General features: G+C 50.2%; 2 protein-coding genes across 2 annotated transcripts in view; one reads left to right on the top strand and one right to left on the bottom strand.

Annotated features, from left to right (window-relative positions):
• The window catches only part of RBPMS2 (RNA binding protein, mRNA processing factor 2), a 90,039-nt gene extending 65,490 nt beyond the window's left edge, over positions 1-24,549 (top strand). Inside the window, exons 6-12 of the mRNA XM_038747326.1 lie at positions 7,969-8,046; positions 10,063-10,101; positions 10,962-11,024; positions 11,659-11,809; positions 13,177-13,325; positions 22,910-22,979; positions 23,281-24,549. Of these exons, the coding sequence (XP_038603254.1) occupies positions 7,969-8,046; positions 10,063-10,101; positions 10,962-11,024; positions 11,659-11,809; positions 13,177-13,325; positions 22,910-22,972 (543 nt within the window). The 3' untranslated portion in view covers positions 22,973-22,979; positions 23,281-24,549. The remainder of the gene's footprint in view (positions 1-7,968; positions 8,047-10,062; positions 10,102-10,961; positions 11,025-11,658; positions 11,810-13,176; positions 13,326-22,909; positions 22,980-23,280) is intronic.
• On the bottom strand, positions 427-3,120 carry LOC119928151 (histone H3-like). The gene is made up of 2 exons (XM_038746131.1): positions 3,103-3,120; positions 427-900 (listed from the first exon to the last, which is right to left on the bottom strand). Exons 1-2 carry the CDS (start codon positions 3,118-3,120, stop codon positions 427-429), a joined length of 492 nt encoding a protein of 163 aa, XP_038602059.1.
• Positions 24,550-26,280: the final 1,731 nt, after the last annotated feature.

Here is a 26,280-nt window from a genome sequence, read left to right as displayed (position 1 = left end):
AACTACAGGCATATACATAAGTATTGGGGTGCTGAGGGTGAATTGATACAACTCCTCAAGGACCAAGCGGGGGGCTAAAAAAAAATTTAATAATGATGGTATTTAAGCACATACTCTGTGTCAAGCACTGTTCTAAGAGCTGGGGTAGATATCATCATCATCATCAATTGTATTTATTGAGCGCTTCCTGTGTGCTCTTACTGTGTGCGCTTACTGTGTGTGTGTGATTAGATATAAGCTAATCAGGTTGGACACAGTCCATGTCCCATATGAGGCTCACGGTTTTCAGTCCCATTTTACAGATAAGGTAACAAGCATAGAGAAGTTAAGTGATTTGTCCAAGGTGTCACAACAGACAAGTGGCGGAGCCGGGATTAGAACCCAGGTCCTTCTGACTCTCAAGCCCCTGTTCTGTCTACTAGGCCATTAAGTGCCCTTGATATGGATGCGACAGGCCAGTTGGATGTCCAAGGGCATGATGGGCACTGGCTTGGTGCCCGGGTTGGACAGCAGGTTGGTGTCCTTGATCAGCCCCACCAGGTAGGCCTCTCTGGCCTCTTGCAGGGCTGTGACGGCCGAGCTCTGGAAGTACGGGTCCTTTGCGAAGTCGTGTGTGATCTTGCACACCAGGCGCTGGGAGGGGAGCTCATGGAGCAGCAGGTCTGTGGATTTCCAGATCTCCCTCTCTACCACAGTGCCCAGGCGGGTGTGATGAGGCTTCTTCGTGCTGCTGGTAGCTGGGGCACTCTTACAAGCAGCTTTAGTTGCCCACTGTTTGCAAGATGCTTTACCAATTGTGGGTTTGTGGGCTGACTGGTTTGGGGTGTGCCCAACCTCCTGCCCCTGAGAGTGGCACCTCTGCCTCTTCAGGGCTGACTTGAGTCCTCGGGCCTTATTCTGCTACAGGGAGGAGTGGCAAATGAGACCCCAGGATAGTGTACCCGGTGATTCCCTCTGCCTCCTGCCTTCTATCACTCCTCAACTCCGCCAACCTCCTGCTCCACCTCACCTCCCCTGTCCACCAACTTGGACACGCACTCGATCTCATCGTCTCTAACTGCTGGACAATCTTCACCCTCATCAACTCTGAAATCCCTCTCTCTGACCACAACTTTCTCACTTGCCTCTTCTCCCACACTCCTCCTCCCCGTAAATCTGTACTGCTCCCCCACAGAGACCTCCACTCTCTCAACCCCATCCATCTCTCTCAGAGCATCACATCCCACCGAGCCTCCATACCCATTCTACCCACTCTTGATGACCAAATAGGTGCTCTCAACTTCACCTTCTCTACTCAACTCAACTCACTTGCTTCCCTATCCCTTTGTCTTTCTCACACCACTAACCCACAGCCCTGGATCACCTCCACTATCCGCCTCCTTCGCTCTTATGCTTGTGCCGCTGAATGCTGCTGGAGGAAATCTAGACATCAGGCTGAATTTGTCCACTTGAAGTTTATTCTTTTTTGCCGTAACTCTGCTCTCTCCTTGGCAAAACTACTTCCCTTCCCTTATTGACACCCAAGCCCATCACCCTCGTCAGTTGTTCCAGACATTTAACTCCCTCCTCAAGACCCCATCCCCCCTCCTCCCCCATCCCTCACCACCAGTGATCTGGCCATCTACTTCATTAGGAAAATTAACATCATAAGGTCTGAGCTCCCCAAAATCATCCCTCCCCCACCTCCATCCCCCCTCCTCTTAGCCCCCTTTTCAGCTTTCCCATCCTTCCCAGCAGTATCTTCAGAGGAGATCTCCTGCCTCCTCAAGTGCCACCCCCTCCAGTTGCGCACTGAACCCCATTCCCTCGCACCTTATAAAAACTCTCACCCCTTCCCTCCTCCCCTCCTTAACTTCCATCTTCAACCCTTCTCTCTCCAATGGCTTCTTCCCCTCTGCCTTCAAACATGCCCACGTCTCCCCCACCCTAAAAAAAAAACCCTCCCTTGACCCCACAGCCCCCTCCAGTTATCACCCCATCTCCCTCCTACCCTTCCTTTCCAAACTCATAAAGCAAGTCATCTACACTCGCCTCCTCGAATTCTTCTCCTCCCGCTCCCTCCTGGACCCCCTCCAATCTAGCTTCCGTCCCCTCCACTCCCCAGAAGCCACCCTCTCAAAGGTCACCAGTGACCTCCTTGCCAAATTCAATGACTCCTACTCCACCCTAACCCTCCTCAACCTCTCAGCTGCCTTTGACACTATGGGCCATCCCCTTCTCCTCAATACAGTATCCGTCCTTCGCTTCACTGTCTCTGTCCTCTACTGGTTCTCCTCTTATCTTTCTGGCCGTTCATTATCAGTCTGCTTTCTGGGCTTCTCTTCTCCCTCTGATCCCCTTATTGTAGGGGTTCCTCAAGGGTTAGTTCATGGTCCCCTTCTATTCTCCATCTACACTCACTCCCTTGGTGAACTCACTCGCTCCCACAGCTTCAACTATCATCTCTATGCAAATGACACCCAAATCTGTATCTCCACCCCTATTCTCTCTCCCTCCCTCCAGGTTCGTATCTCCTCCTGCGTTCAGGACATCTCTACTTGGATGTCCTTCCGCCACCAACATGTTCAAGACTGAGCTCCTTATCTTCTCTCCCAAATCCTGTCCTCTCCCTGACTTTCCCATCACTGTGGACGGCACTATCATCCTTCCCGTCTCACAAGCCCACAACCTTGGTGTCATCCTTGACTCTGCTCTCTCATTTACCCCACATATCCAATCCATCACCAAAGCTGGTCTCACCTTCACAACATCACCAAGATGCACCCTTTCTTCTCCATCCAAATGGCTACCAAGTTGGTGCAACCTCTCATCCTATTCCTACTGGATTATTGCATCAGTCTCCTTTCTGACCTCTGAACCTCTTGTCTCTCCCCACTGCAGTCCATACTTCACTCTGCTGCCAGGACTATCTTTCTACAGAGACACTCTGGGCATGTCACCCCCATCCTCAAAAATTCCCAGTGGTTGCCTGTCAACCTCCATATCAAACAGAAACTCCTCACTATTGGTTTCAAAGCTCTCCATCACCTTGCCCCATCTTACCTCACCTTCCTTCTCTCCTTCTACATCCCAGCCTTCATACTCAGCTCTTCTGGCACTAACCTTCTCACTGCGCCTCATTCTCGCCTGTACTGCCATTGTCCCTGGCCCACGTCCTACCTCTGGCCTGGAGCACCTTCCCTCAAATCCACCAATCACACTTCCCCCCCCCCAACCTTCAAAGCCCTACTGAAGTTTCACCTCCAAGAGGCCTTCCCAGACTAAGCCCCCCTTTTCCTTGGCTCCTCCTCCCCTCTGCGTTGACCCGACTCGCTCCCTCTACTTTATATATCTATAATTCTATTTATATCGATGCCTGTTTACTTGTTTTAATGTGTATATATTTATAATTCTATTTATATTGATGCCTGTTTATTTGTTTTGATGTCTGTCTCCCCGCTTCTGGACTGTAAGCCCAGGGTGGGCAGGGATTGTCTCTTTATTGCTGAATTGTACAGTGCTCTGCACATAGTAAGCGCTCAATAAATACGATTGATTGATTGTATCTATGCCAGCTCTTAGCCCAGTGTTTGGTGCTTAGAAAGTGTTTAATAATTACCTTTGTTATTGTTGCTCAGAAAACAGCTCTTCAGTGTTTTCCTTCTCCTGGCAGATCCCTATATATGAATCAATAATATTGATTACCCAGAACAGATGCTGCTTTTCTCCAGGACCTCCCCACACAACAGCATAATTTGGGTATTAAGGACTTATTATGTGTCAAGCATTGTGATAAGAGTTGGAGTATCAATTAGTGGAGTTTGAGGACTTACTATGTTCAGAGCATTGTTTGCTTAATAGTATTTAAGCTCTTATGTTCATTCATTCAATCAATCGTATTTATTGAGCACTTACTGTGTGCAGAGCACTGTACTAAGTGCTTGGGAAGTACAAGTTGGCAACATACAGAGGTGGTCCCTAAGTGTTAGGCACTGTACTAAGCGCTGGGGTAGATTCAAGCAAATCAGGTTGGACACAGTCCATGTCCCACATAGGACTCAGTCTTAATCCCTATTTTTACAGATGACGTAACTGAGGCAAAGAGAAGTGACGTGACTTGCCCAAGGTCACACAGCAGACAAGTAGAAGAGTCAGGATTAGAACCCAGGTCCTTCTGACTCTCAGGCCTGTGCTCTTTCCCCTAGACCATGCTGTTTTTACCTGGGCTTGATATACTAAGCCCTTGGGAGAGAACAATACTGTAGAGTTGGTAGACAAAAACCCTGACCACAAGGTGCTTGTAGTCTAGGTAGGGAGACAGACAATAAAATAAATTATGGATAGGGGAAATGGGGGAGAATAAGGATACTCCCTACTGTTTCATATCCAACAAGCCACCACTCTCCCCACCTTCTATGCTGTATGAAAGCCACATCTCCTCCAAGAGGCCTTCCCTGACTAATTCCTCATTTCCTCTATTCCCTCTCCTTTCTGTGTCACCCTTGCATTAAGATTTGTACTGTTTATTCATCCCGCCCTCAGTCCTTACATATATATCTGTAATTTATTTTAAGATCTGTTTCTCCCTGTAGACAAGCTTCTTATGGGCAGGGAACATATCTATGTTATATTCTTCGAAATGTCTAGTATAGCGTTCTGCACATAGTAAGCACTTAATGAATGTGGTTATGTCCACAAGTGCTGTGTGGGTGAATATCAAGGGATTAAATTAAAGGGTATAGATCCCAGTTCATAGGTCATCAGGAAGGAGGCAGTTGGGGATAATAAGGACTTTGATGGTGGGGAGAGGGGTGGTCCATCATAGAGGAAGGGGGAGGGAGTTCCAGGCCAGAGGGAGGATGAGGGCAAGGGTTCAGTGGTGGGATGTTGAGATGGAGATACAGTGAGTAGTTTGGGGTTAGAGTTAATTATGTGAGTTGGATTGTAGTAGGAGGTGAACAAGAAGGAGGAGAGCTGATCGAGTGCCTCAGAGCTGTTGACAAAGGGGATTCTGTTTAATTTGTGGAGGAAATAAAAATCAAATCAGACCTAGTCTCTGGGTCAACCAGGGTTTGCAGTCCAAGTAGAGAGTAGATTTCATATCTCCATTGTATAGATTAGAAAACTGAGGCCCAGAGGGATAAAGTGGCTTACCCAAGGTCACGTAGCAGGCCAACGGCAGAGTTGGGACTAGATCCTCGGCCTCCCGGTTTAGCCCCATGCTAGTCCCATTAAACAATGCCGCTTCCCCTCTCCCCAAGTAGCCACCTCAGGGCCCTAGTTGCCCTCTTAAAAAAACCTGAGGGCCCATACCTCTGCTGCCCAGGGTAGACATGGTTAGGGTGGGAGGTGGTCCCCCATTATTTAGTCACACCTCTGGAAAAATCCTATGTTCAGTAAAGTCATGGTCAGAGTGTAGCCAGGTTATGCCACCTGCCTGGTTCAGATCAATCAATCAATCGTATTTATTGAGCGCTTACTATGTGCAGAGCACTGTACTAAGCACTTGGGAAGTACAAATTGGCATCACATAGAGACAGTCCCTACCCAACAGTGGGCTCACAGTCTAAAAGGGGGAGACAGAGAACAGAACCAAACATACCAACAAAATAAAATAAGTAGGATAGAAATGTACAAGTAAAATAAATAAATAAATAAATAAATAGAGTAATAAATATGTACAACCATATATACATATATACAGGTGCTGTGGGGAAGGGAAGGAGGTAAGACGGGGGGATGGAGAGGGGGACGAGGGGGAGAGGAAAGAAGGGGCTCAGTCTGGGAAGGCCTCCTGGAGGAGGTGAGCTCTCAGCAGGGCCTTGAAGGGAGGAAGAGAGCTAGCTTAGATAATCTATACCCGTACCTGGAGGGAGATTGTGAAACCTGGGGGACACAAATCTGGGACAGTGGGCCCAGGGTAGAGAAGCCAAACCCAACATCAGATCTTGGGTGTAGCTTTCTGTGATGAACAGCAGTAAGTGGCCTGGGCCAGGATGGGCCTGGCCGGACAGCCCTCCAACAAGAAGGACTTATGGGGTTTGGGTGCCAGGCTGCAGAGGGTTCTGTGGCAATGCCCTTGAGGTTAAAAGCCGAGGAGTGTTCAGTCCTTAGCAGAAGCTCAGGTGCCTGAGGAGGGAACCTTAGCCTGGGCTGTAATAGTGGTTGTAGGCTGTTGGAGAGGGTGGGGGGCAGGGGGAATAATAATAATAATAATGGCATTTGTTAAGTGCTTACTATGTGCAAAGCACTGTTCTAAGCGCTGAGAGCACACGCAGTTTGCGTCTCATAAATGCATGTGTTCACACACATACACACAATCATACAACTACATATACATACATACAAACACATACGCACAGATATTGCCCATTATCAAGTTGGGAAACTGAGTTGGCCAATCCAAAATCCTGGGAACAGGGCTGGAGGCAGGAAAAGCAGGGTCCAGCAGGAGTTGGGGTGTCAGGAAATTAACAACCCAGCTGTTTTTGGAACCAGCTGGGAGGAAACCAGGAAGGCCCATCAGGACCCAGGCTTAGGTGACAGGCCTGGGATTTCTGCACTGGGTGAAGATCAATCAATCAATCTTATTTATTGAACGCTTACTGTGTGCAGAGCACTGTACTAAGCGCTTGGGAAGTACAAGTTGGCAACATATAGAGATGGTCCCTACCCAACAGTGGGCTCACAGTCTAGAAGGGGGAGACAGAGAACAAAACCAAACATATTAACAAAATAAAATAAATAGAATAGATATGTACAAGTAAAATAAATAAATAGAGTAATAAATATGTACAATCATATATACATATATACAGGTGCTGTGGGGAAGGGAAGGAGATGAGACGGGGGGATGGAGAGGGGGACGAGGGGGAGAGGAAGGAGGGGGCTCAGTCTGGGAAGGCCTCCTGGAGGAGGTGAGCTCTCAGTAGGACCTTGAAGGGAGGAAGAGAGCTAGCTTGGCGGATGGGCAGAGGGAGGGCATTCCAGGCCCGGGGGATGACATGGGCCGGGGGTCGACGGCGGAACAGGCGAGAATGAGGCACGGTGAGGAGATTAGCGGCAGAGGAGCGGAGGGTGCGGGCTGGGCTGGAGAAGGAGAGAAGGGGGGTGAGGTAGGAGGGGGCGAGGTGATGGACAGCCTTGAAGCCCAGGGTGAGGAGTTTCTGCCTGATGCGCAGATTGATTGGTAGCCACTGGAGATTTTTGAGGAGGGGAGTAACATGCCCAGAGCGTTTCTGGACAAAGACAATCCGGGCAGCAGCATGAAGTATGGATTGAAGTGGGGAGAGACACGAGGATGGGAGATCAGAGAGAAGGCTGATACAGTAGTCCAGATGGGATAGGATGAGAGCTTGAATGAGCAGGGTAGTGGTTTGGATGGAGAGGAAAGGGCGGATCTTGGCAATGTTGCGGAGGTGAGACCGGCAGGTTTTGGTGACGGCTTGGATGTGAGGGGTGAACGAGGGAGCGGAGTCGAGGATGACACCAAGGTTGCGGGCCTGTGAGACGGGAAGGATGATAGTGCCGTCAACAGTGAAGATGAGGTGCTCAAACTCCTCAGCCCACCGGAGCCTCCCTAGAACAAGGGGACCCCAGCAGGGACATTGACCTTGTCATGGAGGATGCAGTCATGTTTTGACGGGGTGGGTGGGTGGCAAGCCATCTGTCTAGAGGGAGCTTAACTGAAGTCTGCCAGTCTCATGAAAACTGGGTTCCTTCTAAATAATTGTGATATTTAAGTGCTTACTATATGGCAAGCACCATATAGGGTAATCAACTCAGAAATGGGATAAACTTTATTCTAACCTGTGGAAACTTCAGCTAAACAGGGAGTATTGCTGGGGAGGTGCCATCCAAAGGCAGGAGTGGATCTCAGCCCCCTCCTCTGTACTGGTTCGTACAGGGCTTTCGGGGCTGTGTTCGTGCTCTGACCCCGGGCTGGACGCCACAGACCCTTCACCCTCCGGACCGTTCTGTCCCCCGCAGGTCCGCACCCTGTTTGTCAGTGGCCTCCCCATGGACATCAAGCCCAGGGAACTCTACCTGCTCTTCCGACCGTTCAAGGTGAGACCAGAACCTGCCTCCTCCATCGGGAGGGATGGGGTGGCGAGGGTGAAAGAATAAGCTCAGGGAGGGGCTAGTGTGTTATCTGGACAAAATAGGTTCACAGAGGCTTACTTGAAAAGAAATCAATTGATCATTTATTGTGTGCTTAATAATAACAATAATAATAGTCATGGTACTTGTTGCTTACTATGTGCCGAACACTGTTTTAAGCAGTGGGGTAGATACAAGTTAGGTAGGACACAGTCCATGTCCCACATGGGGCGCACACTCTTATCCCCATTTTCCAGATGAGCTAACTGAGGCCCAGAGAAGTGAAGTGACTTGGCCAAGGTCACACAGCAGACAGGTGGCAAAGCCGAGATTAGAACCCAGGTCCTTCTGACTCCCAAGCCTGTGCTCTATCCACTAAGCCGTGTTGCTTCTTACCGTGCAGAGCTTGGGAGAGAACAATGTAACAGAGTTGGTAGACACATTCCCTGCCCACAGCGAGCTTAATCTAGAGGGAAATACGAGGGATGTCATCCCGTCCCTCATATGAGGCTCAAGGCCAGGAGAGCAGCCACTATTCTGTCCCCAAGCCTCCTCTGGTGTCCCGTTAGTCAGTCAATGATATTGAGTGCTTACTGTGTACACAGCACTGTACTAAATGCTTGGGAGAGTATAGCATAATAGAGTTGGTAGACTCATTCCTTACCCACATTCATTCATTCATTCAATCGTATTTATTGAGCACTTACTGTGTGCAGAGCACTGTACTAAGTGCTTGGGAAGTACAAGTTACACAGGGAGCTTATAGGCAGAGTCCCAGGCTGGGTGGGCCTTGGGTCCATTCCAGGGTGGCACAGCTCATGGTTGTGTGTCAGTACTAGGGAGAGAAGCAGTGTGACCTAGTGGAGAGCGCACAGGCTTGGGAGTCAGGACCTGGGTTCTAATCCCGGCCCCGCCACTTGCCTGTTGTGTGACCTTGTCAAGTCAATTAACTTCTCTGTGCCTCAGTTACCTCATCTGTAAAATGAGATTTAAGACTGAGCACCAGGAAGACAGGGACTGTGTCTAACCTGATTATCCTATATCTTCCTCAGTGCTTAGTACAGTGCCTGGTGGGGAGGGTTGGGGAGTGGAGGCAACCTAGGGCGGAGGAGGAAAAAGCCTGTCTAGCAGAAGGGCAGAGGAGGAAAAAGCCTGTCTAGCAGAAGGTGGGGTGGCATGAGGTGTGAGAAGGGCTTCCTGATGTTCCTGAAGAGGTCTGCCTGGGTATCAGAGTCTCCAGAGCTCTTTGTCATATTTATTGAGCGCTTACTGTGTGCAGAGCACTGTAGTAAGCACTTGGGGAGTACAAGTTGGCAACATATAGAGACGGTCCCTATCCCACAGCGGGCTCACAGTCTAGAAGAGGGAGACAGACAACAAAACAAAACGTATTAACCAAATAAAATAGACTAGTAAATATGTACAAGTAAAATAAATAGAGTAATAAATATGTACAAACATATATATATATATATACATATATATATGTATATATATATATATATATATATATATATATATATATATACATATATATATATACAGGTCTTCCCTTCTCCTTTCCCAAGAGTCTCAAATTTCTGGTCCAGGATTTGTGGGGAGGAGATGAAACAAGGGAGCAAGCCAGGTGGAAGTAGTCAGCCATGTGGGAGAGTGTGGCATGGTGGGGAAGAGGGTTGGGGGTGGAGCTGGAAGAAGGAGGGAAGAAAGAGAACACCTCTTCCCAGCACATCCCAAGAAGTCTGCCCAGTCTCCTTTGGGGGGGATGGGGTGAGTAGGGCTTCCTGCCAGCCATTTGGCCCTGTGGCTGTTGGACAGGGCACGGAGGAAAGGGGAGGAGACTGGGAACTCCAATTAGACTAGACTCTATTTGGCCCTGTCATGGGGCTCAGTCCATGAGAAGAGCCGAGCTTCCCCTTTTGTCAACTCCTCATCTCCCCGCCTCCCAGGGCTGGTCCCTGATTACTCTCTTTCTTTCTGCAGGGGTATGAAGGTTCACTGATCAAGCTCACGTCAAAGCAGGTAACGCTTCTCCACCATGGTGCCCCTGCTCTGAGGCAACTGGGCCAGAACCAGGCTCCATGGGGAGATACAGGGCAGATGGGTGGAGAGGAATCGGGGGTCTCCCGGCTCTGACTAGATTCAATGCTTCGGACTTTGGCCCTGGCTTCAGCCTCCTGGTGAACCCCGGCAGCAGGAGATGCAGTGTGTGTGTGTATACGCTTGTGCGCACTTGCTCCCTCCTCGTCCACCTCCCCACCCCCAGGCTCTGCCACACTGTCTCCTGACTGAGCAACCTTTGGAGTTTAACCAGCTCCTTTTGGGCATGTGAGTGTCCCATCCTCTTCTCCCCCCGGCTCCTGAGGGGGTACAGCTTTGAAGCCAAATGAGTACCAGTGCCCCAGAGCTCAGGCAGCCACAGGAACCAACCTCCTGCTCCTTTGGGGAGCCCCCACCTGAGCCAAGGGAGGACTGAAAGAAGCCAGAAGCTCAGCTTTGGCAAAGTGGAAAGAGTAATCTGGGAGTCAGGAGACCTGGGTTTTGATCCCAGTTGAGCTAATGGCTTACTGTGTGATCTTGGGCAAGGTGCTTAACCTCCCTGGGCCTGAGTTTCCCATCTGTAAAACAGGGCCAGGGTATTTGTTCTCTTTACCTCTTAGGCTGTGAGTCCCATGTGGGACAGAGTCACTGTGTTAGAGCTGTCTGGTATTATCCAGGGGTTTAGCACAATGTTTGGCAGAGAGTAGGTGTGTAATAAATTATTCTGCCTTCTGGTACTGGCAAGCATGGTGGCTTCCATCAGTGCTGGGCCTGGCCATACAAAGCCCAGTGGAGTTTAGGGAGGGATGGCTGGGAAAACAGGTGTGTTCTCTTCTCTCCAGCCAGTTGGTTTCGTTACCTTTGACAACCGGGCAGGGGCAGAAGCAGCCAAGAATGCACTGAATGTGAGTAAATAAAGTCCTTTCTCCTTTCTGCCTCCTTTCTCCTTCTTGTCTCCCCTGTCTCTGTCCTCAATCCTGTTCAGGAGGGTAGACCTGTGGCTGGCTCCAGGTAGACCTGGCTCTGGAGAAGCAGTGTGGTCTAATGGAAAGAGCATGGGCTTTGGAGTCAGAGGATCTGGGTTCTAATCCCGGCTCTGCCACTTGTCTGCTATGTGAGCTTGGCAAGTCACTTCACTTCTCTAGGCCTCAGGCACCTCATCTGTAAAATGGAGATTAAGATTGCGAGCCCTATGTGGGGCAGGGACTCTGTCCAACCCGATTAGTTTGTATTTACTCCAGGGCTTAGCGCCTTGCACAGTGTAAGTGCTTAACAAATACCAAAAAAGCAAACAGTACGTTCAGCTGCTTCGTCCCCTCTGGCCTGAAGGATTCCAGGAATTGTCCAGTGGTGTGGGATTGGCCTCCTGTTCCATCTTGGGATGGAGGAAGGGCCAGGGCTTTGGGGCGGGGGGAACTAAGAGGGCCCCTCAGATCATCAGTCAATCATATTTATTGAGCACTTCTTGTGTCCTCTTAGGGGGCCTGTGGGCCAGGCCCTCTGCAGTGAGTCTCTTCTCTTCTTTCCTTTTTCCTGTAGGGTATACGCTTTGACCCAGAAAACCCACAGACCTTGAGGCTAGAGTTTGCCAAAGCCAACACCAAGATGGCCAAGAGCAAGCTAATGGCGACACCAAATCCCACCAGCATCCACCCCGCCCTGGGAGCACACTTCATCGCACGGGACCCCTGTGAGTTCTGCCCAGACCCCTCGACCCAACCCTGGCGGGCTCGAGCACTCTCCGTTGGAGGACCCCAGGGATGGCGACTCATCCTCCCTCATCCTGGGCGGCCTGAGCCCCTGCATGACTAACCCAGCCATAGCCACCTCATGCTGGCTCTGAGTACCTCGCGGGTGGTCAGTTACCCTTGGCTGAGGACTGCTCTGAGTTATCTGCAGGCAGGAAGTGTATCAATCTCCAGGCCAACCCCAGCTTCCTGCCTCTACCAGACTTGCCAGTGGCCTCTTCCCTGTGTCTCTGTGGCCCCGTGCTAGTGAATACAAATATTTCCCTCTGAGCTCAGTTGCTAATAGGGGATAAAGGGTTTAGTAAGTGCTAAGCTTGTTTGATTATGTTCTGGGGAAGATACAAAAGCAACAGATCAGACATTCCGTGTCCCACATAAGGTTCACAATCTAAGGCAGGGAGAACAGGGATCTTATTTCCATATTTACAGAGGAGAAAACTGAGGCCCAAGGTCACACAGTAAGCCAGTGGCAGAGCTGGGATTATTTATTCATTCAATCGTATTTATTGAGCGCTTACTTTGTGCAAAGCACTGTACTAAGTGCTTGGGAGAGTACAGTGTGCCACATGCATTCTCTGCCCACAGTGAGCTTACAGTCTAGAGGGGAAGACAGACATTATAAATAATTACAGAAGTGTATGTAAGTGCTGTGCAGCTGATTAGAACCTTGGTCTTTTGACTTAAAGGGAAACAATGTGGCCTAGGAGATACAGCACAGGCCTTGGAGTCAGAGGGATCTGGGTTCTAATCCTGCCTCTGCCACGTGCCTGCTGGGTGACCTTGGGCAAGCCACTTATCTTTTCTGTGCCTCGGTTACTTCATCTGTAAAATGGGGATTAAGACTGTGAGTTGCATGTGGTAAATGGACTGTGCCCAACCTGATTAGCTTGTATTTACCCCAGTACTTAGTACATGTGCCTGGCATAAAGGAAGCGCTTTTAACAAATGCCATGGAAAAAAAAGCTGTACTCTTTCCACTAGGCTCCACTGCCTCTCTGCCCGCCTGAATTCTCTTCTTTTCTGTGGTGTGAGAAGAGCAGACCAGTCTGAGAGCTGAGCTCTCCTTTAACCTGTGTCTAAACCGGGTTAGAACAGTGCCTGGCACATAGTAAGTGCGGCGTAACAAACACCACAACTCTAGTTCTGTAGGTGGAGTGGGGTGGGTTGTCCTTGAGTTCTCTTCTTTCCACGTGCCTCCCCCTCTTTCTCCTCCCCGCCGCCCCCCACCACACACACACCTCCCCCCCTCACCACCAATTGTTGGCATTCTGGATTCCTACTGGGCTGTGACCAGGCTCTCTTTGGCTAGATGACCTGGCCGGAACAGCTTTGATACCCGCATCTCCGGAGGCCTGGGCCCCCTATCCACTGTACACCACAGAACTGACCCCTGCCATCCCTCATGCTGCGTTCACTTACCCAGCTGCTGCCGCCGCTGCTGCTGCGTTACATGCTCAGGTGAGCCTACTTGGGCCTTTGCTGGTGGGAGGGGACAGTGGGCAACCTTGAACTCAAATCTCAACAGGGCTGAGACTGTGGGTCACGTCTGTGCTCGTACCAGGGATGACCACGAGAGCCAATCTGCATTGGCCAAGGAAGTGTCCAGCTCAGCCGAAGTGTGTGCTTTTCCCCTGGCACCTTGGCTAGAACGTTGTTAGGGACTCAGATGGAGGGTTTACCTAACACGACAAGTTATGCAGCACAAACTTTCCTTAGTGCGGATTCTGCGACAACACCCTCTGTGCGTTAGAAGAGCTGGAGGTAACTGGAGCTAGGCCCTCAAGCTCATTCCTCTGGGCTTGATTAGACTATAAAATGCCCTTCTGAAATCCCATTTCCTCCAGGAGACCCTTCCCCAACCACTTTCTACCGTCCGCCACTTGGGAGAGTACAGTGTAACAGAGTTGGTAGGCACATTCCCTGTCCACAAGGAACTTAAAGTCTAAGACAGGAAGAAAGACGTTAATATAAACAATCTCGGGACCCTTACTGCCACTTTGGCGCTTCCATGTCACATAACTACTTAAGTGCCTCTGGTAGCAAGTATCTATATACCTTTATATACCCTAATTCTCCTTATGTTTCTCCCACACTAGACTGGATGGAGAGGAAGGGGCAGATTTTAGTGATGCTAAGAAGGTTAAACTGACAGGATTTTGTGGCAGGATGAATATTTGTATTGAATGAGATGTGAGTTGAGGATAGTATCAAGTTTAGGGTGCGTGAGACATGGGGGATGGTGGTGCTGTCTAAAGTGACAGGAAAGTCAGTGGGAGGACAGGGTTTTGGTGGGAAGATGTTAAGTAGCGAGGTCCTGAAAGCTAGGGGAAGTGTGAGACTGCAGAGAAGAAGAGATCAATTCTGGAGATGTAGATTTAGGAATCATCAGCGTAGTAGAAGCCATGGGAGCGAATGAATTCTCCAAGGGAGTAGGTGTAAGTGGAGAATAGAAGGGGACTGAACTGAACCTTGAGAGACTCCCACAGTAAGAGGATGGAAAGCAGAGGAGGAGTCCACAAAGAGACTGAGAATCAGCGGCCAGAGAGATAAGAGGAAGACCAGGAGAGGACAGTGTCAGTGAAGCCAAGGTTGGACAATGTTTCCATGAAAGGGGGTGGCCCACAGTGTCCAAGGCAGCTGAGGGGTTAAAGAGGATTAGGATGGAATAGAGGCAGTTGGATTTGACAAGAAGGAGATTGTTGGTGACCTTTTGAGAGGGCAGTTCTCTGTGGAGTGAAAAGGGTGGAAGCCAGACTGGAAAGTGTCAAGGAAAGGATTGGAGAGGAACTGCGGGGAGTTTGGAGAAAAATGGTAGGAGGGAGATGGGGCATTAGCTGGAGGGAGCTGTGGGTCAAGGGAGGCTTTTTTTTTTAGTTTTTGTTTTGGGTGTTGGTGGTTGTTTTGTTTTGTTTGTTTGTTTGTTTTTTTGGATGGGAAGACATGAGCCTGTCTGAAAGCAGTGGGGAAGAAGTCATTGGAGAGTGAGCAGTGGCGGATAGCAGTCAGGCAGGGAAGAAGGGAAGGGGCAAGTGTTTTGATAAGGTGCGAAGAGGATGGAGTCGGAGGTGTAGGTGGAGGGGGTGGATTTTGAGAGGGGGCAGGAGATCTCTTCTTGAGATACTGCTGTGAAAAATGCTTAGAGAAGCAGTGTGGCTTAGTGAAAAGAGCACGGGCTTGGGAGGCAGAGGTCGTGGATGCTAATATCAGCTCTGCCACTTGTCAGCTGTGTGACTTTGGGCAAGTCACTTAACTTCTCTGTGCCTCAGTTACCTCATCTGTAAAATGGGGATTAAGACTGTGAACCCCACATGGGACAATCTGATTACCTTGTATTTATCCTAGTGCTTAGAACAGTGCTTGGCACATAGTAAGTGCTTAACAAATACCATTATTATTGTTGTTATGGGAAAGTTGAAGAAGGTATTGGAGAGAAACACGGGAGATTTTAGGGAGGTTACATCTGATGGCCTCAGTTTTTTTCAATGAATTGGTGGCTAGGTCACTGGGGTAAGAGATGGGTGGTTGGTGGGCAGGGGGTTTGAGTGGGGAGTTAAATGTCTGGAACAACTGGAATTGGGCACGGGAGTCAATAAGGATGGACAAGTAATGTTGCCAGGCAGATTTAAAGCAGGCAAGGATGAACTTGAAGTGGGAGAGGGTGGCCTGATATCTGGATTTTGGCCAGCAGCGCTCATGCACAGGAGGGAATTTTGCGGACTTGGAGGTGATCCAAGACTGGGTATTAGTGGTATGAGATCAGCGAAGGGATAGGGGAGCGAGGGAGTTGAGTTCAGTGGAGAGGATGGTGTTGAGGGCCTCAATTTGGTCATCAAGAAAAGAATGTTGGGGTATGATGACTAGAATTACATGGAGTCAAAAGATTGAAGGTCTCTCGGGAGAACAGGACAGATTTGCAGGGAGAGGGTGTGAGAAGGTGTGTGTGATCAGAGAGAGGGATTTGAGTCGGTGAGGATAGAGTTTGTACAGTGACTAGAGATGAGCTTGAGTGTGTGTCCAAGTTGGTGAGTGAGCAAGGTGGGGTGGAGCAAAGCTGTCAGTGGAGTCAAGGATTGATAGAAAGTGGGCAGCGGAAGGGTCATTGGGAGCCTCCATAATGATATTTGAAGGCCCCAAAGATCAATGTAGGGATGGAGAAAGAGGAAGGAATGAGAGAAAGGGACCAAATTATTTGAAAAATTGGAGGTGAAGCTTGTAGGTGGTGGATGACCGTGACTAGTATCTGGAATAGGTGGTAGAGGCAAATGATATGGACTTCAAAGGAAGGGAAAAGGAGGGATGAGGGGAGTGGAACGGTGCAAAAGCAGCATTGGGGAGCGAGAAGAAAGCCAACTACCCCCTTTCCCAGTGAGTCGGGGAGTGGGAGAATATAAAAACCATTGATTGAGCAGAGACTGGGACTGCTCTCAAAGCAATAGCATGAGGTCAGCTTTGCGGACCTGGAGATGGACAGTCTGAGTGTGGAAACGTGAACTGGGATTTGAGGCAAGGGTGGAGGCCAAATCATCCGAGAACTCTACACTGGCCATCTGAGACCTTTTCCTTTCCTGCCCCTTCACAGCCAAGTGTGTCTACAGTCTTGGACCAGTGATGCCCAGTGCCTGAACTCCACTTCCTGATTCAGTAGTCCAGTAGTTAGTCATTGCCCTTGGCCGGGGGGAGGGGTGGGGGGAAAGAGAATGAATGCCCTCTGGCTCAAGTTTGAAGGCCTACGGGTCTCATTCTGTTCTTGGTAAGGGTGCAGAGGAGCAGGCACCTATGCTAGTCCTCTGCTTTCCTCTTTGGAAGTTAATTCAGAGCTTTGGTGTCCCGGGCATGGAGTTTTCCCTCCCTAGAATGCCAGCTGACCGTGTCCTCTGTGGTATTCCAACCCGGGGAGCAAATACGTTACTAATAAAAGCTCTGTGAAGTTAAACATTACTTGACTCTCCTGGCTTTGCTGAGCTCTTGCAGGCCCATAGGACAAGGTAGTAACTAGGCCTTCCCTATCCTTTCCCCCCAACACACATGCGCGCGCGCACACACACATGTGTGTGTGTGTGTGTTCTTGATGGGCGACCACACACTCCAGACACTTACTTGCTTGGACCTGAGCCCCTCAGAATCATCTCTCTTTCTACTGCTCATGGGGCCCAGAGATGCTGTGGACTGTTGTTCTCTCAACACGGTGTCTCTTCCTGAACTCAGCAGCTACTGGGGCGGGATTAGGAGCCTGCAGGGGGGCATCCATCATCGGTCAGAAGGGTAGGAGATTCCCATAAAGCCCTGAGAAGCCACGGTCTAGGACTCCTGTTGCTAAGAGCACGTTACTGCTAGTGCCCTTTGGGTTAGTGGCCTTGTCTCTGCAATAAGCCATCCATTTTTCTTGGAGCCCTCACCCACGCTCTCTCCGTTGCAGCCTTGGAGGTGAGAACTCCCTCCTCCTCCCGTTCTCACAGCTGCCCTTGAGTGAAGGCTCCTCAATCTAATCCATCAGTAGTATTTATGAAGTGCAAAGCACTAACCAGAGCCCCTGGGAGAGCATGAGCCGGTCTCTGCCCAGCTCACAGTCCGCTGGAACCACTCTCCAGTCCCTCTTGGCCCTTGACTGGGCTCTGGCCAGGGCCTTCCTCAGGGGGTGGCCACTTATCCATTCTCCTACCAGACAGCCCAGTTTTGAGCTAGCCTGTCCCCATCCAGTATCTGACACAGACTTCCAGCTCTTGTGGACATGGGCCATGGCTGGAGAACCCTGAGGAGATGGCTGACTTATCCTTGGGACCTTGAGAGTGAAGAGGCCAGTGATTAGGAGTAAATAGACTGGGTTGGTGTGAATATAGGAGAAAGCAGGGGCTGAGTAGTTGTGAAGGCAGGCAACCCTTGAAATGTAAATGGTAGTCCCAGCTCCACTACTTGCCTGCTGTGTGATCTTAGGCAAGTCACTTAACTTCTCTGTGCCTGCTCCCTCAATGTGAAAGTGGGGATTAAGACTGTGAGCCCTATGTGGGACAAGGACTGTGTCCAGCCCAATTTGCTTGTATCCATCCCTGCAGTTAGAACAGTGTCTGGCACATAGAAAGTGCTTAACAAATACCACAATTATTATTATTGCTATTAATAATAAAAATGACATTTGTGTGACATGTTGCACCACGTACCACCATGATGCATGAAGTCGTGTGGGTCTTGGGATCTGGTCATCCTGGGTGCTGTTTCTTGGCTGTCCTTTGTCCAAGGGTGGGACTCAGGACCAGGCAGTCGGGGCAGGGATCTGGGGCCTTGGGACAATGGTTCCGAGGAGAAGTGGGGAGTGGATGGGACATGGAGAAGGGTTTCCAAAGATTGGAGTCCAGAGAGGTGACCTTCTGAGAGCCTGGATGTGGAAAAAATGATCACCCAGTCCTACTCCTCTGTCTTCCCCTTTCCTCCCCCTACTACCTTAACCCTGACCAAGCCTGCCAGTCACTAGGCTTTCTGGGTTCTTGCTCACTGTAGAGGAGCAAGGATCCCCCGAGGGGAAGCACAGTTCCTCCCAGTGGGAGGAGGAGTGGGGATGAAGAATCAATCAATTGAATTTGAGTGCTTACTACTCATCAATGGTACTGAGAAATTTACTTTGTGAAGAGCACTATACTAGAAGCTTGGGAGAGTACAATACAGTGTTGGTAGCAATAATCCCTGTTGTAGTGAGGGAGGTGGGTGTTCCCCTAAAACAGGGGAAGGGGCAAAGTAGAGGGATGTGGACATATGTCCTGTGAGTGTAGCCTAACTGTGCATGGGAAGGGTTGTACACTGGGCTTTTCCAACTGCTGGAAAGACAGGAGTGGCCATGTTTATATTCCTTCCCACTAGAATATTTCACCCTTCCAAATTAAATATCCAGTCCCTGCTGGACCAGGATTTGTTAGAAGAAAGCATCTCTCTCCTTGCCAGCATTCTCTCCCTGTCTGCCTGTCTTCCTCCCTGCCTGGTTTGTAGCTCCTTTTCCGCCTGAGCTGACCTGGCTTTTCCCTGATCCCCGAGGGTACATGAGTAGTTGGGGTGGGAGGGTCGGGGGGCAGTGGTAGTCCTTCTGCAGGAGAACAGAGCCTCTCCCCAAATCCCTTCCTTTCCTGGCTGGAATTATCAAGTCCCAAGATTGTCTGCTGGTTTCCCTAACTTCTCATCCTGTAAGTGCTTCTTCTGGGACAGGCCCTGCACAAGAGTTAGGGATGTGAAGAATACATTTGAGGGAGAGAGGAAAAGTGTGTCGACGACTTCTCCTTCCCTCTCTAAGTCACTCTATAGCCAGAGAATGTAGTTAATTAATGATGGTATTTAAGTGCTTACTATGTGCCAAGCACTGTTCTAAGCACTGGGGGAGATACAAATTAATAAGGTTGGACACAGTCCCTGTCCCACAAGGGGCTCACAGTCTTAATCTCCATTTTACAGATGAGGGAACTGAGGCACAGAGAAGTGAAGTAACTTGCCCAAGGTCACACTGCAGACATATGGCGGAGCCAGGATTAGAACCCAGGTCCTTCTGACCACAGGCCCATGTTTTGTCCACTAAGCTGCCCCGCTTGGGCTCTGCATCCACAACAGCCATTTCCTCCTAGAGTCCACGGCCCAGGTGGCTTCAGGAAGCAGGGCCCGCTGCTCCTCAGAGCAGCCCCAGAAGTAGTTGTTTAAGGCCTGGCTGAGCCCAGGCTGCAGATCGAGTCCTAGAGACTGGAGGAGTCACTGAGGGTGGAGAGCCGTGACCCAAGCCCTGAGAGGAAGAGCCCTGGGAGCTGAGCCTAGCCCCGAGAGGCCGACCCCACTTCTCTGCTTCCTTTCCCTCCCTGCTCTGCCAGTGGCACAGTTCCTTGGCCAGGCAGTGTGGAAGCAGCTGTGGGATGGCCAGAGCCAAGGCCCAAGGGACCCGATTAAGCTCCCAAGACTGTGAGCTTGTTGTGGACAGAGAATATGTCTGTTGCTATATTGTACTCTCCCAAGCATTTAGTATGGTGCTGTGCACACAGTAAGTGCTCGATAAATACAATTGAATGAATGAAGGACCAGAAATACTGCAGCAATACATAAGTCTGCTCTTGAAATGTCCTTTCTCCTCCCACCCAACTGGGGCCAGGGCCACACAAGCTGGCTTGCCTGGAGCGAGTGGGCCACCTAGAAGCAGCCCCAGCTCTGGGGTTGAAATTTGAGGTGTTGGCTGAGCTCCCATTCATTCAATTGTATTTATTGAGTGTGTACTGTGTGCAGAGCACTGTACTAAGCGCTTGGGAGGTACAAGTTGGCAACATATAGAGACGGTCCCTACCCAACAACGGGCTCACAGTCTAGAAGGGGGAGACAGACAACAAAACAAAACATGTAGACAGGTATCAAGTCGTCAGAACAAATAGAATTAAAGCTAAATGCACATCATTAACAAAATAGAATAGTAAATAGTACAAGTAAAATAGAGTGATAAATCTGTACAAACATACAGGTGCTGTGGGGAGGGAAAGGAGGTAGGGTGGGGGGGATGAGGAGGAGGCTCAGTCTGGGAAGGCCTCTTGGAGGAGGTGAGCTCTCAGTAGGACTTTGAAGGGAGGAAGAGAACTAACTTGGCGGATGTGTGGAGGGAGGGCATTCCAGGCCAGGGGGGAGGACAAGGGCCAGGGGTCGACGGTGGGACAGGTGAGAACGAGTTACAGTGAGGAAGTTAGTGGCAGAAACACTAGCTGGGTTTCCCCCCACCCTGCCAGCCCCCAACACTGCTGCCCCAACTGTGCTCTTGTGAAACAGGCTCTGGAATCCGGTGCTCCCAGCTGAGGCAGCAGTCCGGGGTTAAAGAGCATCTTGCAGCCCAGCAAATAGGGAGTTTCCTCTCTCCCCATTCAGCTGCAGAGCGGGATGGAAAGAAACAGATTCCAGATGTAAGCAGGGCAGTTGAGTGGGAAGGGTGGGAATGACACAGCCTCCCACTTTGGGGTTCAGGGAGGAGCTAGAGAAGGGTTGGGAAGCCAGGGGAGGTGAGGCAGGGTTGGGTTGTGGGTGGATAATGAGCTCATGCCCAGGGAAGCAGGAAGGGTTTGCCATGGGAAAGCAGCATGGCATAGTGGATAGAGCACAGGCCTGCGAATTGGAAGGTCATGGGTTCTAATCCCAGCTCCGCCACTTGTCTACAGTGTGACTTTGGGCAAGTCACTTCTCTGTACCTCAGTTCCCTCATCTGTAAAATGGGGATTGAGACTGTGAGCCCCATGAGGGACAGGGACTGTGTCCAACCCGATTTGCTTGTATCTGTCCCAGCACTTAGTACGGTGCCTGGCATATATAATAAGCGCATAACAAATACTTCAATAATTTTTATTATTATGCCTGGATGGGAACCTTTGCCCTTTGGGGGTCAGGCCTTCAAGCTCCCAGGGCTGTGGGCTCTGGGTCCCCATCTGGCCATGAGCAGAGCTGGGGGGCTATTACACTGCCTGCTGGTGGCTTTGAACCTCCGGCAGCTGCCCCTGAACCACTGGATCCCCACTTGAGGAGGAGCTGAAGGGCGGAGAGGGGCCGGTCCATGTTGGCCCCTGAACTCCCAGCGGGGCTCTTTCTTCTAATAGCCTCCCAAGTGCTTAGAACAGTGCTCTCCGCATGCAGGTGCCTGGTAAGTAGTGTGGCCTAGTGGAAAGAGCCCGGGCCTGGGAATCAGAGGTCCTGCGTTCTGATCTTGACTCTACCACTTGTCTGCTCTATGACCTTGGGCTAAGATGCTTAACTTCTGTACCTCAGTTTCCTAATCTGTAAAATGGGGGTGAAGAGTGTGAGCACCATGAGGGGTAGGGATTGTGTCCAACCTGATTAACTTGGATCTACCTTAGCACTTAGTACAGAGCCTGGCCCATAGTATGCACTTCAGTACCACAGTTATGATTGTTAAATACTATTGCTGCGACTAAAGGAAGCACCCTTGGACTGGACGGTCAGGACCCAGAGACTGTAGGAAGGCTCCTCTATCAGGTGGGATGTCTCCAGTGCTGTGCTCTAGGAAGCCACATCCCCCATCCGTCTCACATGGCTCAGACCCCCCCCACCTCCCCTCAAAAACGCGCACACACACAAACCGCATACCACACACATATCACACACACACCCTCCCCCCCTCCCCCACCACCCAGGGGCAAAGGCTAGCGTGTGTGGTGGCTCATGCAACCCTAACTTCATTCATTCAATCGTATTTATTGAGCACTTACTGTGTGCAGAGCACTGTACTAAGCGCTTGGGAAGTACAAGGTGGCAACATATAGAGACGGTCCCGACCCAATTTGAGCCTAGAGACCTCTGTGAGTACCAGAAGGAAGAGTAAGAGACCTCTCTTCCCCCTTTAGACTGTAAACCCCTTGTGGGTATGTCTAACTCTGTTATATTCTCCTAGGCACTTATTTCACTGCTGTGTGTGCAGCAAGTGCTCAATAAATACCAGTGATTTTTTTTTTTCCCCTTCCATAATATTTCCTCCTACAATAGGCCTAGCCCAGACTGATCCTGAGCAAGGTACCTCTTTCCCTCCCACTCCCCGCTGCCACGACCCTTGGCTTTACCTGCAGGGCCTCTCCCACCGGGCCTGACTCATGCCCCTTTATTACTTGGCCAAAGCATCTCTGCAGGCACTGCAGCCTCTCGCTACCCAGACGACTCCTGCCCCGTGTCCGGCCTGGATCGTCTTGTTCAAACTCCACCACGGGGCCTGCCGGGGTGAGGGCTCTCCTGGCCAGGGCCAGGATTTTGGCACCTCATGGCTGGACATGTAGACCATGGCTTTGCCTAGGCTGCAGTCAACCCATCAATCAGTGTGATGTGTGCAGAGCTCTCTACTTGGTGCTTAGGAGAGTACAATACAGCAGGGTTGGTAGACATGATCCCTGCCCACAAGGAGCTTACAGTTTACTGGGGGAAGGAGACATTAAAATAGGTAGGGTTAGGGAAACTAGTAGAATATGAGGATAGACACCCAAGTACTGTGGGACTGGCGGGAGGGAAGGGCCCCCCCCCAGGACACAGGCCTCTGAATTCTCTTGCAGATGCGCTGGTACCCTCAGTCTGAAGCCACCCAGCAAGGCTGGAAGTCCCGCCAGTTCTGTTAACTCTGCAGTAAGTGTGGGCCTGAGTGAGGGGTCAGGACTGACTCTAAGCACTGGAGAGATCCCCTCGCCCACCTGCTCTTTCCCCTCAGCCTGGCAGCTCATCTCTCCCCTCCGCTACCTCTGCCATCCCTTCCGCTTCTCCCACAGCACCCTGGGGTTGGGCAAGGGGGGTGGTGATCCGGCGGCACCAGGGACTCATTTCTGGGCCTACCGACCCTGACAAAGCCAGCTCACCCTCGCACACGACCCCCGATGGACCCGTTGGCCCGCTGATTCTCTGTACCATGAATGCTGTTCTTCTCTCTCAGGTTTCCCCGTCTGGCTCGAGTCCCCACGTCAGTCTCTCCTCCGTGGATCTCTGTGCCTGGGAAGAAGCTGTCGCGTTGACTTGGGGGAATCTTTGGGTTTGACCGGGCACCAAAGTCTGTGCTCAGTGCTGCCGTAACCTCATGCTGCTCCCGTGAGGAGCTGGCTCTTGTGTGTCTGTGTGCTCAAATTTTTTTTCCCCCCTCCCTCTTGACCCCCTAAAGACTGTGAATTGTAAACCCAACTCAGTGGACTGCTTCCAACATTTTTGGTCTTCTCTTGCCATCTTCTCTCCCCCTCGCCCCACTTCGGTGGGCTCTCCTGATCCGGAGTTGTCGACCGAGGCCTAGGACCCGGCAGACGCCTACCTGGGGCCTGAAGCTGTCGCTCCCTGGCTTCCCCGTCCTATCTGTTATTTCTGCAGCTCTGCTCGGAGGAAATGAGACATTTGGTTTTTTTGCATGTTTTCTGGCATGAATTGAGACACTTAAATTTGTGTATGTGTAAGTGTAGGTTTGTTTGTTCTAGAGTTGGTGTAACCATAGAAACAGGTTTTGGCCTCCTTATGGATCGATCAAGGTTTCCTCCCCCAACACCTTCCATGTTTTCATCTGGCATCTGTAAAGATGTGGCTGTGGATCATGCAGATGGTCACCTACACTCCTCTTCCTCACTGTCTCCCTCAGGATGGGCAGAAAAATAAAGAAAACCTTCAAGTATAATGCACTGGGTTTCTTTCCTCTCTGTTCAAATCAGGGTTATTCCACTTTCCTCCTTAGACAGGTCCTCTCCAGCCCATGGTCGTAAGAAAAATCTCTAGACCGCTGCTGCTGCTTCTTTCCTCCTCCCAATCGGTGAGAATACCATCCTGCCAAATCGCTGCCATCCTTCCTGAACTTCCAAACAAAAGTGCAAGTATTTTTGTACCATGTGTAATAAGGAAATATTTATGCATCATAAAGGATTTCTTGTGTGTTTGTGTGCAATTAATTATTAAAGAGAAATGGTAATCCTGTCAAGATAAATTAAGTGTTTAGTTTGAGGCTTGAAGGAGGAGAAAAAAGTTTCCGTTCAGTGATGAGCATTTTGTTGGGCGTTGGGAAAAAGTTGTGCAATTCCATTTTTGTTTCGTGATCATATTATTGCTTGATATTGAAGTGCTTTAACTATTTCCTACAGCTGTGGCTGTCGCTTGTATTAAAAGACTTTGGAGAATAAGTTGGCATTATAGTTGCTGATCCTATGAATGTGAAACTGGATAATATATAAATGCAAAAAAAAAAAATCCCAAGTGGCTGTGGCTTTTTTCCCCCCCCTCTTTCCCCCTCAACATTACAACTCAGCTGTGGGCCGTGTCTTCTGAACTGAGACCTGCTGGTCACTGAGGCAGAAAGAGCTCTGCTCTCCTCCAGCTGGAGAAAAGGCCACGGCCTATCCGGGGAAAGCGGTCATCGTTTTCTTTACTCAAGACCTCCATGTACCTCCATCCATTCCTCAATTCTTTATTGAGATCTCGAGGTTGGGAGAGTGACAATGGCCATATCTCCCTGCCACCTTTCTTCTACTGCCTCCCATCGCTTATCATTCAATCGTATTTATTGAGTGCTTACTGTGTGCAGAGCACTGTACTACCCCAGTCTCTTCCTCTGTGGAGGGAGGGAGCTTGGCCTAGTGGGAAGGGCATGGGGCAGGGAGTGAGGAGTTTCCCAACTCTATTACTGGCCTGCTGGGTGACCTCGGGCAAGTCACTTAACTTTTTTGAATGTTTCCTTCCTCATCTATTAAATGAAGGTGACACCCGCTTTTCCTATCTCTTAGATTGGGGGAAGTGTAATGCCTCCCTTTTGTCTTTCCCCTCCTCATGTAGTTCTTTATCAGCCTTGGCTCCAGGCTCTGAACATGGACTGTGTCCCACATGGAGTACATAATTTTTTTAAAATGGCATTTATTAACTGCTTACTATGTGCAAAGCACTGTTCTAAGCACTGGGGAGGTTACAAAGTGATCAGGTTGTCCCTCGTGGGGCTCACAGTCTTAATCCCCATTTTACAGATGAGATAACTGAGGCACAGAGAAGTTAAGTGACTTGCCCAAAGTCACAGCTGACAAATGGTGGAGCCGGAATTTGAACCCATGACCTCTGACTCCAAAGCCCGTGCTCTTTCCACTGAGCCATGCTGCAAATACCCTATTCCAATTTTTTTTTTTAAGATGAGGGAAATGGAGCCCCGAGGGGTTAAGTGACTTGCCCAAGGTCACAGAGCAGGCCCGGGGCAGAGCTGGGGGTAGAGTGCAGGTCCTCTGACCACTGGTCCCTCTCTCTCTCTTCTGGGTCAGGCTGCCTGCAGTAACTAAGGCCTCAATCTGGGAAACCCATCCAACCGAAAACTATGGCCCCCACAGGCCCTTGGGGCTTCCTGTTAGGAGAGGGTGGTCCTCACTGCCGCCTGCGTGTTCTGAGAAGCAGGAAGACACGATGGAGGGTAATAATAATAATAATGATGGCATTTATTAAGCACTATGTGCAAAGCACTGTTCTAAGCACTAGGGTAGATACAAGGTAATCAGGTTGTCCCACGTGGGGCTCACAGTCTTAATCCCCATTTTACAGATGAGAGAACTGAGGCCCAGAGAAGTGAAGTGACTTGACCAAAGTCCCACAGCTGACAAGTGGCGGAGCTGGGATTTGAACCCATGACCTCTGACTCCAAAGCCCGGGCTCTTTCCACTGAGCCACGCTGCTTCTCTTGAGATCCGAGGAAGGGTGGATTGTGGCCATGGTCTTATGTTTTTGGAGCTGGGGCGGTCTAGCAGTCAAATTCTGGGTATTGGCCCCTTCTAGTGTCTTCAGGGGTAGGGGCCGGGGGGCGGGGGGGCTGGTCAAGTGTAGAAGCAGCTTCTCTCTTCACCCCCAACCACGACACACACGCACCTTTCCCCCCCTGCCCCAACCCCCAACCCATTTCTGGCTTGGTCTACTCAGAAGGATGCAAATATGGAGG

This window comes from Tachyglossus aculeatus, chromosome 5 (assembly GCF_015852505.1).
Source record: "Tachyglossus aculeatus isolate mTacAcu1 chromosome 5, mTacAcu1.pri, whole genome shotgun sequence".
NCBI lineage: Eukaryota > Metazoa > Chordata > Mammalia > Monotremata > Tachyglossidae > Tachyglossus > Tachyglossus aculeatus.
The sequence above is the reverse complement of the archived record's forward strand: the minus strand, read 5'-3'. Positions and strand labels throughout refer to the sequence as shown.